This window comes from Miniopterus natalensis, chromosome 20 (genome assembly GCF_054644295.1).
Source record: "Miniopterus natalensis isolate mMinNat1 chromosome 20, mMinNat1.hap1, whole genome shotgun sequence".
In the NCBI taxonomy this organism is placed as follows: Eukaryota; Metazoa; Chordata; class Mammalia; order Chiroptera; family Miniopteridae; genus Miniopterus; species Miniopterus natalensis.
In genome coordinates, this window is record NC_142100.1 from 24,502,942 (window position 1) to 24,515,245 (window position 12,304).

A 12,304-nucleotide genomic window follows, 5' to 3' on the forward strand; every position below is an offset into this window, starting at 1 on the left:
TATAGTGAAGAGACACTTGCGGTTCAGCTTTGACTTTGATGACCGACATTACATAAGGTATTCAGATGCATTTTTCATGAACAAAACAGGAGGAGAAATACTCATCAGTTGTGAGTATTCAGGATCTTAAAAAAAACAACTGATTTTTGACGTTTTCAATGTTAAATTTGAAAAGAGGGTTTGCTAAATTAATCTACCAAGGTTCCTGACATTCTTACTTTATACTAACATATAATTTCCCCCCCAAATCCTGAATTTCTTTTAAAGCAGAGGGCAGCTTATTTTAGATTCCATCAAAATCCCTCTAGAGGGGTGTTTCCCCGTCTTTAAAATGAGTGTTTTACCTCAGAGACAGACAACAGTGTGGTGATACCAGAGGGAAAGGGGTGGGTGGAGGTAGAAGAAGGCAGCGGGGGATAAATGGCGATGGAAGGAGACTTGATCTGGGGTGGTGAACACAATGCAATATACAGGTGATGTATCATAGAATTATAGCCTTAAAATGTATAAAATTTTATTATCACCCCAATAAATTCAATGAAAAAAATTAAAATAAGGGTTTTATAATGTAGTTGTATAATCTAGTATTATATACTTGTTGATGAAAGAGTCTTCATAGAAAAAAACAATAGAAAGTTGAATGATTTGTATAAAAGACATTTCTCGCCATGGCTGGTGTGGCGCAGTGGTTAGAGCAGCGGCCCGCACACCAAACAGTCTCGGGTTCGATTCCTGGTCAAGGGCATGTGCCTGGGTTGCAGGTTCGCTCCCTGCCCCCTGGACTGGGTGTGTGCGGAAGGCAACCTGTCGCTGTGTCTTTCTCACATCTGTCTCTTTCTCCCTTCCCCTCTCTCTGAAATCAATAAACATATCAGATGCTTTTTTGATCTGGGGAATCTCAAGATTAAATTCAGAAAAATGTTAATGTATTGATCTCTTCTGTTTTCAAGTTTGTTTTTCTAAATAGATAAAACATATAACTGGTTTTCCTACTAAATTTTAGCAACAGTTACTACATTTTTAGCAAAAAAAAATTCAGATATTTAAAATAAAAACCATATTCTGTCTCTAAACTAGCAGCTACTTTTGTAAATAGTTCTGATGATTTTATGAACATACCAAGTTATACCTTTTTGTGCCTCGTACCTGTTGTAAGCAGTGGTTATGACTCCTTTCCCCAAGTGGCTTGTTTAGCATCGCACCATAAACCCATTACAGAACAGTCAGTGCGGTAACAGATGTGACGAAAGGGCACACACAGCTTGCAGCCAGCTCTTCTAGGGGAACGGGAAGGGCATATAGAGAAAATGACATTTGAGCAAAAATCTTTTTTTTTTTTTTTTTTTTTTAAACATATGCTTATTGATTTCAGAGAGAGGAAAGGAGGAGGGAAGAGAGAGAGATAGAAACATCAATGATGAGAGAGTCATTGATCGGCTGCCTAGCCTGCAACCCTGGCATGTGCCCTGACCGGGAATCGAACCCCGATCTCCTGGATCCTAGGTTGGTGCTCAACCACTGAGCCACGCCTGGCCGGGCGAGCAAAAATCTTAATTGGAGCTTTAATGGGGGGACGACCAGAGGTAGATATCTGTGTGGAATAATAAAAGACAAAGTAATTTTTTAAAAGAGCTATTACTTGGAAACCTACATGACAGCATGTGATTTCTGTGTTTGGGAGAGCAAGAAGTTGTTGGAGAACACAGTGGTGGGAAATTAAGAGAGATGGAGTTAAGATTAGTGTTGGGTCTATTTTGGCTTTTTTGTTGTATGTTAGTTTTTCTTTGAATAAATCCAGTGCCCTTCTCTAGCGAGTGGTATTATAAAACAGGGATTCTCTAAGAAGTAGTATGAAGGAAATGTCTCATAGTGTGGTCATGTTTGGGGGTTCATCATAGAGGCTCTCTCTAAGGAAGTTGCTTTCAAGCTGAATTGCCAAAGCTGGGAGTTGGGGGATCAGTGTTTGGGGCTGAGGAACAGCATGGGTGGTGGGAAAATGACCCAGAGTGACTGAAGTGGTGGTGGTGGGGGCGGTAATAGCCTGGCACCAGAGAGGCAAGCAGGAGGGCCAAGTCCTGCAGAGCCTTGTGGACGTGTCCGTGTATTTTGTGCCATGAAGATGCTGGTTTTTTACGCTGTTACCTTTCCTGCAGTACCAAATATGCCCCAGCAGCGGCAAGACCAGCATCATCAGAGCACCATGATGCACCCCGCCTCGGCAGCAGGCCCCCCGATCGTGGCTACCCCACCAGCTTACTCCACACAGTACGTTGCCTATAGTCCTCAGCAGTTTCCAAACCAGCCTCTTGTTCAGCACGTGCCACATTACCAGTCACAGGTAAGGCTGACAGGACCTAACCCATAGTTTTTGTTCCATTTAAATAACTTCTGATTTTAACTTTTACTATGGTCAAGGGGTTTTCCGTTACATCTGGTGCTTTTTATTATGCTGTGGCTTTTTTTTTTTTTTTTTTTTGCAAAAAACTCAATTACTGTGTTTATTTTTTAATGTTTCTTTACGTTTATTGTTGAGATCATTACTGATGTCCCCCCTTGATCCCCTCTACCCCACATCCATCCCACCCCCAAGCCCTCCCCACACCGATGTCCGCATCCATGGGCCATGCCCATAAACATTCAAGTTCCCTGATTAATCTCTCCCCACCCACATCCCTCCCCGCCTTTCCTCTGAGATCCCTCAGTTTGTTCCAAGCTTCTATGTCTCTGGATCCACTATGTTCATCAGTTTATTTTGTTTATTATATTCCACATATAAGTAAGATCATTTGGTACTTGTCTTTCTCTGCCTGGCTTATTTCACTTAGCATAATACTTTCTAGTTCTCTCCATGCTGTGCCAAAGGCTAAAAGGTCCTTCCTCTTTACAGCTGCATAGTATTCCATGGTGTAAATGTGCCACTCATCTCCTGATGGGCACTTGGGCTGTTTCCAAATCTTAGCCATTGTAAATTGTGCTGCTATGAACATAGGGGTGCGTAGGTTCTTTGCAATTGGTGTTTGAGGTTCCTTAGGATATATTCCTAGAAGTGGGATCACTGGGTGGGGACTTTTAATGTATATTGGAAGGTTGTTGATTATTTTAATTATTTCAAAAGAAATAGCCCAGAAAAGTTCTAGATTTTTCAGTTGTTTTTGGAAATCCGGACACCGTGGCATTAAGACGTCTAACTAAACTCTGCTTGAATGCATCTGCTTGATGTTTGTCTTTGTTTTTGTCTCTGGATGCAGCACCCTCATGTCTACAGCCCTGTGATTCAGGGCAATGCCAGGATGATGGCACCCGCAGCACACGCCCAGCCCGGCCTTGTGTCGTCTTCCGCGGCTCAGTACGGGGCTCACGAGCAGACGCACGCGATGTATGGTAGGAAGCACTTTGTCTATCTTTCTCAGTGTGTGACTATTTAAAACTGTGTTTTAAAGCTCTGAAAATATACTGTTTGAGAATAACGTGGCCTTTGAATGACATTGAGGGTCAAGAATCTAAAGAAAAGATGGACCCATTTCTATCTCTTACCTGCTTAAGACTTGGCCGGTTATTTCTCCTTCTTTTCCTGAAATTCCTCTGTTCAAACATCTCCCCGTTAACTGAGCATAACAGTGTGTGTCAGAAAGCGTCTTCTGTGGAGAAAGGTGTCTTTCTCCCCTTCCTCCGCAGTGCTGTCATTTGGCATGTCCTGCGTAAGGCACGCAAGGAAGTTTCACCACAGCAAGCGCTCCTCCCAGCGCTCCTCACCTCCTGCTTCGGGGTCACTGGCTTTACGTGCGTTTATTGCTGTTTGTTATAACGCTATCATGTCATGCTGTATTTTGAGTGGTCAAAATTGTGTAATATTAGATCCGCTTTAGACATTTACACTTTAAATATAATCAATAGAAACAGTAGTAAAATGAAAATAAGTTTTCTATGTAAAATTAAATATACGTAAGAGTAATTACTAATAAGCAAAAATTATCGTCGTAGTTTCATAGCTGGAGAACTTTGTACAGGCCAATTTAGCAGCTACCTAAAGTTCTAAAATAATACAGTTTTCAATGCTGAGAATTTTAAACAGATTTCCACTTACATCTGTGTAATATAGAATTAATGGGTTTTCCCACCTTTATGTTTTAGTAAAGATGTTTTCCCATCTTTAGTGCCAGTTTTAGTAAGATGTAGGTTTTGTCTTGGGCCTTTCTGAGGTTTTGGCATGTCCAGCTTTGGGAGTGCAGGAAAGATTTCAGTTTCTTCATGCAATAGAAAAGAACGCCACAGCAGTGAACTTACAATTACATGTAACCACATGGACGTTTCATTTTTTAAACCTTTTTCAAGTCTTTGAATGACTTGAGAATGTAAAGATTTTCATTTTTTAACTTTACAGGAAGCTTTCTTGTCACTCGTAGCCCAGCGCTATGCTTTCTCCCTGGAGGCGGCTCCTGTTGCACAGGGTCACTGACCTGACACGGTTAAAGGTGTTATTTTTATAATGTGCAGATGTCTGATTTTACTTTTTCTACATTATCACTTAAAACTTTCTATTGTGGATTATGCACTTTAAATAAAAATGATGTAATTGCTACATTTCTTTCAAGAAGCCCATCCATAATTTAATTGAAAAATATACCGCCAGACTGATTTGAAGTGTGATTTTTTGTTGTGATCTCCTGTCATTGGCTTGCCTTTCGTTGTTTTAACCAGGACTGAGGATGTATGAAAAGGCACCATTGATTTCTCACATTGGCTTTTATGCAATTTGTATACATTTCAACAATTTTCCAGTTTGTTAAAGGCTTAGGTGAAAAGTTCATGGTGATTGTTTTATATTTCTGGTGAATACATCATGATTTAACAAATGGGAAAAAGACATTTCTTCCCTTCCTTTTTCTGGCACACTCCTCTTGGAATAAGACCTGAGACTTTGAGCTAAAGTTTCCATTGCTTTTAGAAGCTAGCTGTTTTGCGCCCGTGATTTTGAGACTTTGTAGTGATACTGTAATGTTGAGCAGGATCTTTCTCCTCAGTGCCAGCATCTGGCTCTGACTTTGGGATGGGTGTTCATTGGTTTGAAACAGCCTCATTGGTTCGAAACGGCCTGCACAATAAATACTGTTATTTGGGGCCCTAGTGGTTTTTATAACTACCTCCCCAGAACATTTCATTTGAGAAACACTTGGCCTTGAACCCTGAAGTCCATTCAAGTACTGGTAAATAGGAAATACTGCAAACAAAACAAAACAAAACAAAACACTAGACTTAATATACTAGATATCAGCGGCAGTTTTTGTTGTGTGTTTTTTTTAATATCTTTATTGATTTCAAAGAGGGAGAGATAGAAACATCAATGATGAGAGAGTCATTGATCGGCTGCCTCCTGCATGCCCCCTACCGGGGATCGAGCGCACAACCTGGGCTTGTGCCCTGACCAGGAATCAAACCAAGATCTCCTGGATCCTAGGTCGATGCTCATCCGCTGAGCTGCGTCGGCCGGGCATGGACAGTTCTTTAATGCCAGGAGAAAGTGGCTCAACCAAACCTGAACTACTTTCCTGCAATTTACACAAGTTGAATTTCCTGGATACCTGTCGATGAGGCTGGTGAGGGCAAGGCTGTGGACTTCATATGATTGCTGCTTGTTAACTGAGGTTCTCTTGGATACTTCATACATTCAAAAGAACACTAGGGAATTATTTTGTTCTTTGCTGTCATAAACCATAATTTAATCTGCTAAAGCAAGTTCATTAATTCTTCAGTAACTCATTTATTTTAGATCTTCTAAATCCTAATTATTGTCAAATACAGACAAATTTTAAGTATGTTATTTTAAACTAAGACAAAACTGTTGCATAGAAATGCTAATTGTATACTCATCTCCTTTGAATACTTTATATTTTGTATTCCCAAAAGAACCAAATATTTTGATTATGTGGAGGTTTATTTTTAAGCTACCTCCTCTCTAGATTTTTAAAACTTTTTATATAAACAATGTTAACAGATGTTAGTGATAGTTATGTCACCCTTTTGTCATTCATTAGTTGGTATGGTCGTAGCAAAGGCTTTGAGACTAGAAAGGACCAGTAATGACTGAGAGGCTATTTTAAAATTTTTAGTATATTTAATATAAATATGCTAACATTACTGAACAGTTGTTAGGAGATACACGTACATTCTGAGTGATTGCTGACCCTGTTCTCTCCCTAGCTCTCTTAGAGAGGACTTTGATCACAGACTTCATCTCTCTGATCCTAATGTTAACTTTTATCATTGCCTCAGCCCCTCCCTCCTAAGAAGTTACTTTTTGTTTCCTTAACATCTAGTTTTCTAATTCATCAGCTTTGTTTTATGGTGGCGGTGTTTTCCCTTTCAGAAATAGCACTAATGAAGCTTCCTCTACATAGAGCCATCAGGAAGAGTTAGGTCTAGAATCCTTTTTTGGTTTGTTTTTGGTAGTTTAATGCAGATAAATGAGAAAATACAGCAGGCAAAAAAACTTAAAATGCACCTATTATCTCTCCACCTGAAAACACCTGTTAACATTTTGGTGTATATCCTTTTCGACTGTATTTAAACACACACCTATATGTAGTCGTTGTAATAAGAAATGATACCATACCCATGTTTAACGTTACTGTTACTATGTTTCTAAATGTTTGGATCCAGTACCAGAGGCCTAATAAACATCTTACAGAATGATGACATTCTATTAATAGTGATTTGCGGAATTGTCTTTTGAATTAAATTGGGTAAACTTTATTTTATTTGGTATCAGGTTGTTTGGTGGAATGCCACGTTGGTCTGTTTATTAGATAATAATTTTATTACTGTTATTTAAGGCAGTTAGCCTGCAGACTTGACACCCAGCACAGAAGAAAGTGTCTGCCTTCAGCTCTATCATATTTAACTTTGTAGCGATCTTTAAAGTGCTGTCGTCTCTTATAAAATAAGAATGAGTTATGCATGAATATAAAGAATTCACTAAATATGTCAACCTTTCCAGAAAATTAGGAAAATGCAGACCTCAAAAGGCTAATTTACCTTTCTATTTCCCAAATTCAGCATGTCCCAAATTACCATACAACAAGGAGACAAGCCCTTCTTTCTACTTTGCCAGTGAGTTGGGTTTTTTATACTAATTTTAATTGAACAGTAAAACACTTTTTAAAGAATACATGTTAAGGGAATAGACTTGTTGAGCAATATTTTCCTTGTGCCAGACAAAATTATTAAAAATATGTGTATCTGTAACTAATTCAGAGTTTTTAAAAAGGAAATATAACCCAGCCTAAGAAAGCTGGGGTAAAAAAATTGAGTTGTTTGAGAAATTAATTTTTGCATACCAAGCAAACATGTGACTGTTTTGGAAATGCCTAATATTTTCCTTGTGTGAAAAACTTCTGAATAGCTTTTTTTTTTTTTTTTTTTTAACCAAGCCACAAACTTAGTCTTAAAAAAAAAAATCTTTAAAATGGGGGTTTTTTAGTATTCTGGTAAGAAATTTATTCTTACAAGAGTTTTGAATTGAAGAGGGTTGAAAAACTAGGGGAGAAACATTTCTGTCTGTCTTTTTAGTCTTTGCATGACTGAAGGTTTAAAATATTTAGGTAGCAACACCTCAGGATGTCTTGAGTTTAAGCAGGAAAGCATGACCTACCAGAGATTATCTTTGGCAGCACCCGCCCCTCTCACTCCAGTGAAAGGTAAATGATTGCTCCTACAGGGAGGAAGTCTGGGCAGAGCTTTTGGAAATGAACCTGTAAGGTGTGTTTTCTCTATTTGTAGGGCAATTTTTCAATAAATCTGGTCATGGGCTTTTGATATTTGAATAGGAACGGTACTGACTTACAGAAATCCTTTAAAAATTTATGTTGGTAATGTGTCACTTTATGTGAAATACTATATTCTAGGGGACATTAAGGATTAAAATTTTATTTTAGAGACTAAATTTTGAATTATTTTAGAGTGACTCAATGTCTGAATCTACTAAATGCTAGATTTTAAAAAGCCTTTGGAAAATATTTGACTTAAATTTTCATTAATTGTGCCATGACTTGGTATCCAAAAATAAGTGTATAAATATTATCTGTGTGGTGCTAGGAAATGTTAACAAATTTAATCCTTTAATAGATGCTCTTTAAAAAGGAGTCTTGCTGTGTCTATACTGTTAAAGGAAACTGTGTATGTGACGTACTATGTAAAAGACAGTGCCAGCAATTAATTGTATTATTTACTCAGTTTGAGGTCTCACATATAGTTATCCTCACCATCTTACTGTCTCTGTTAGTTTTGGAGCCAGTTTCCTGGTAAGTAGCTTAAAGGTCCTTAATCATCACACCTAAGCATTAATTCCCTTGCACAACTTCCCTTAAAAAGGAGCATCAGCACTTGTTAAAAGAAACTAACAGCGGGGCTGCTATTTGTCATTAATTTGCCACTTCAGACTCCCCTCTCCCTTTTCTAAGCCATTTTGTCATGGTTTGGTCTAGTTGCCTTTTACTCCCCTTTTAAAGAGTTTTCAACTTTCCTTCACTTCCTTTTTTCTAAATTTAACAGCAGATTTAAAAGTTGGAAGATTTTGTTTGGCTTTGTTTCATTTTTAAAGTTGTGCAGTGCTGGTGATCTCTCAGAGCTTGTGCATCCAAGGTCAAAACGAAAAAACCTACTTACAAATTAAACACATGGCTTTCTGGACTGAATTGGCTTCAGTAAGATCCTGGCTTAGTAAACTATTTTTGGAATGTGGTTAGTGTTAGGAGGATTTGAAAAATCATGTATTTGGAGTTTTGAACATTTATATCAAGGAACACAGCAAGTAGGAAACTCGTGGACCAGGTCTGGCCCAAAAAAGGGACACTTCTTTGACTTGCTTGACCTAATTCAGGTTTCATGAAGGCAGCTGAAGTTTTATGAATAGAAGTGTTTAACTGATGAGTAGCTAAATCAAACTGTTGAAGAAAATTCACTTTATTGTTAACCTGTCTGAAATCTTTAGCTAAATAACGAGCATGTGTAATAAGAGCAGCTAAATGATAAACTTCGTAAAGCTCAGAACTGCCTGCCCTTTGCTCTCCGCTGCTTTTTCTCCGATTCTGTTCAGTTGTTTCATTTACTCTAGATTGTTCCCTTTTGTTTCTTTTCTTTCCTTCCAAGGTTTTTCCCTCTCAGCCTTTTTTTTTTTTTTTTTTTTAAATCCTCACCCAAGAATATGTATGTTTATTTATTGGTTTGAGAGAGAGAGAGAGAGAAACATTGATGACCGAGGTCAAACCCACAACCTTCTGGTGTAGGACGCAGCACTCCAGTCCTGGGGCCACCCAGGCTGGGCCCCTCAGCCTTTTAACTTTCATTCTGTCCCTCCTTTTTTTGTCTCCTCCTTCTGGCCTTTCAAGGAACCAAACTACAGGGTGTCCCAAAAACATGTAACAGCTGATGGCTCAGTTTTGAAAATGAAATGTATTTTAATAAGCATTGCCTTTATAATTATTCAAAGTGTGTGTGTGTGCATTTTTTTGGGACACCCTATATATTTTTATTAGTATTGAATTAATTAGCAACTCAGTTTTCATATTTGAGGAAGAAAAGTTGTTCCTGGGAAAGGTACTTGCTTTGTATCTTTTAAGCAAGAAGATGAACAAAGGAAAATAATTCTAATTAAATTTCCTTCAGTTTTATTTGCAGCTTATGAACTATAGATTACATCTGCTTTATTTTTCTTATAATACGTTGCCGTTTAGGGAAGGGGGAGAAGGAGGGATTTTTAAACAAAAGCCTAGCTGGAAGTATATACGTACTGTGAAGGTAAACGAGGTATAGCTTCAATTACTTTATCCCATAGGCTTTAAATACTGGTAAACCGTCACAGAGATGCCTCTTAAAAATGCATAGTAAGCCCAGCCAGCGTGGCTCAGCGGTCGAGCATCAACCTAGGATCCAGGAGATTGCAGTTCGATTCCCAATCAGGGCACATGCCCAGGTTGTGGGTTCAATCCCCAGCAGGGGGCGTGCAGGTGGCAACCAGTCAATGATTCTCATCATTGATGTTTCTCTCTCTCTCCCTCTCACTTCCTCCTCTCTCTGAAATCAATAATTAAAAAATAATAAATTAAAAATGCATAATAAAATGTATTTTATCTTTAATTTTCTTTAAGTAATTTCAAGATTTTGACATTCTTCTAATTGGTGAATAACAATTATGAAACTTCATGGTCATGCTAGAGTTTATTTTTTTATTTTTTGTTACTTTTTATTTTCTTAATACTTTGGTTATAAGATAATTAAAAGTGAAATTTAAAACTTTTTAGTCCAAAAATTTCTTAAACAGTTTTAAAAAACAGGATCTCTGGGATCCTATATTCTATGAAACCTCATAAATAGAATTTGGGATTCAGGAATTTCCCCAGATTTAGTATTGCTGCAAATGAACCATTTAAGAAGCTTGGAGCCAGGGAGCATTTTAATGCCCATGATTTGAAGATGAGGGAGCACGAATGACTGGACATCACTTTCCAGTAGGACTCTGTGGCAATGGAATAGTGGTGCCTAATCAGCATTCGCTGCAGGAGTTCTTTCCGTTATTTAAAAATAAATTTGAAAAATATAAGTGTAAGATTTTTACAATAACAAAGATTCGAAGTTTATGTCAAATCTTTTAGACCAAGTCAGTGCCTAGACAATTGGAGGGGATCTGAAAGTTAACGAGCGTGATGGTAAAGCATGGCATAATTTTAATAAGCCCGTAAGTTAGAAGACAGACACTGACTGCTTTCATAGGCTCATGGAACTATGAAAGCAGAGTATTTTTCCTAGCTCCTAGAAAACAGTCACTGGCTTTTCTTAAAGAAAGCACCCAGAGAAATATTGTATATCAACTATATACTTAAATTAAAAAATAATTACAGGAAAAACTTTTTAAAGACAAAAAAACACACCCAAAGAATATGTTAACTCTTATAAGTTAGGCAAATTCCCCAATGTATAAACAAAAGTGCTTTCTTTGTTTAATCTGATCTGGGCATTATGCCCACTCTGGCGTTGGCAGTGGATGCACAGGTGATCCTAGCACTGGCTTTTTGCCTTGCCCTTCCCTCTTTTAAAGATACATATGCAGTTGGGGCCATAAACAGTTAGGCTAGAGTGTTGGTGGCCTTTGGCCCTGCAACGTCAAGCGTTGCAGAATTGCTTTGTGTGCCTAACCCTCTGCATAACACTGACATGGGACTCACCCAGAGTTCTTTATTCTGGTGGCCCTCACAGCCTTGCCTGTTAGACTGCTGGAGTTGGGGTGCCTGATCCCAAAGCAGTGCTTGCTTCTCCCCATTACCCCCCTATATGTCTGTATATGTTTGGGCTAGCTTCTCAGGGATTTTAGGAGTAATTTGAGAGAAAGCTGGGAGTCACGGGTTGCTAGAACACTGTCCTCAGCTCATTGCTACATCATTGCTTGTATCAGTGTGCTGTTGATAGTCACTAGAAGCAATTAACCCATCTTACTGCGCTTTTTATTCTCAAATCGCTTTTTGGAAAGACGTGAATAAATGCATCTAGATCTACTCTCCCTGTTTTATACCAAGTATGGTCCGTGCTGAGATTCACAAAGAATTGGCTTTGGGTTCTTATCTTTAATGAACATGGTTTTACTTAAACTGGCTCATTCTATTTCCTTTGAAGTTGCTCTAACTAGTAAAATTCTTTCTAACGGTCCGGAATCTTTGAAGAGACTTCATTTTCTACATAGTTTAGGTAATTCTATTTACTAGATTTTTATAAAGCAAGGTGAGAGATCCTTGAACGGGGAGTGCCCATGGGGCTTCTGTGACCGAGAAACCGTTGTGGTCATTGGCCTTGAGGATGGAGCCTCGACCTTGCCGCGTTCCTTGTCCAGCCCCTTACCTCCAGGCCTGAGGTAGTCTGTGCCATGGGACACTGCGCAGCTCCAGGGCAGTAGCATGGTGAGGTTAGCCAGATGATGGCCTTGAGCTACAGTGCGTTCGCGCGCGTGTGCGTGTGCGTGTGTGTGTGAAAGATTGAGTTGTTTCTGCCTGTATTAAGTTACCTTTTCAGGAAAACCTAGTGACTGTTTTAAGAGTAAATCTTAATTAGATTTTAATATAACGTATACAGTTGTGTTATCAGTAAAATGCTAGTCTGATTGTTAAGCAATAACTTCACATTTATTTTTTTCATGAAAATTGATGGTTTAGATGGAGTAAAATGTAGAGATCGATAGCAGCGTAAGTTAGGCTCTGAACATCGAGAGAGCTCAGTTGACAGGCATAGAGGAGCGGCTGGCGTCACCACGTCATTGTACACA

General features: G+C 38.6%; 1 protein-coding gene across 3 annotated transcripts in view; it reads left to right on the forward strand.

The window, feature by feature from the left end:
* ATXN2 (ataxin 2) overlaps nucleotides 1-12,304 on the forward strand; it is a 58,215-nt gene that overhangs the window by 41,717 nt on the left and 4,194 nt on the right. For 2 of the 3 annotated variants that reach the window (XM_087828533.1, XM_087828534.1), the window contains exons 19-21: nucleotides 2,154-2,338; nucleotides 3,249-3,381; nucleotides 7,054-7,107. In XM_087828533.1, coding sequence (XP_087684659.1) covers nucleotides 2,154-2,338; nucleotides 3,249-3,381; nucleotides 7,054-7,107 — 372 coding nt within the window. The remainder of the gene's footprint in view (nucleotides 1-2,153; nucleotides 2,339-3,248; nucleotides 3,382-7,053; nucleotides 7,108-12,304) is intronic. The other variant, XM_087828535.1, reaches the window with a different exon arrangement.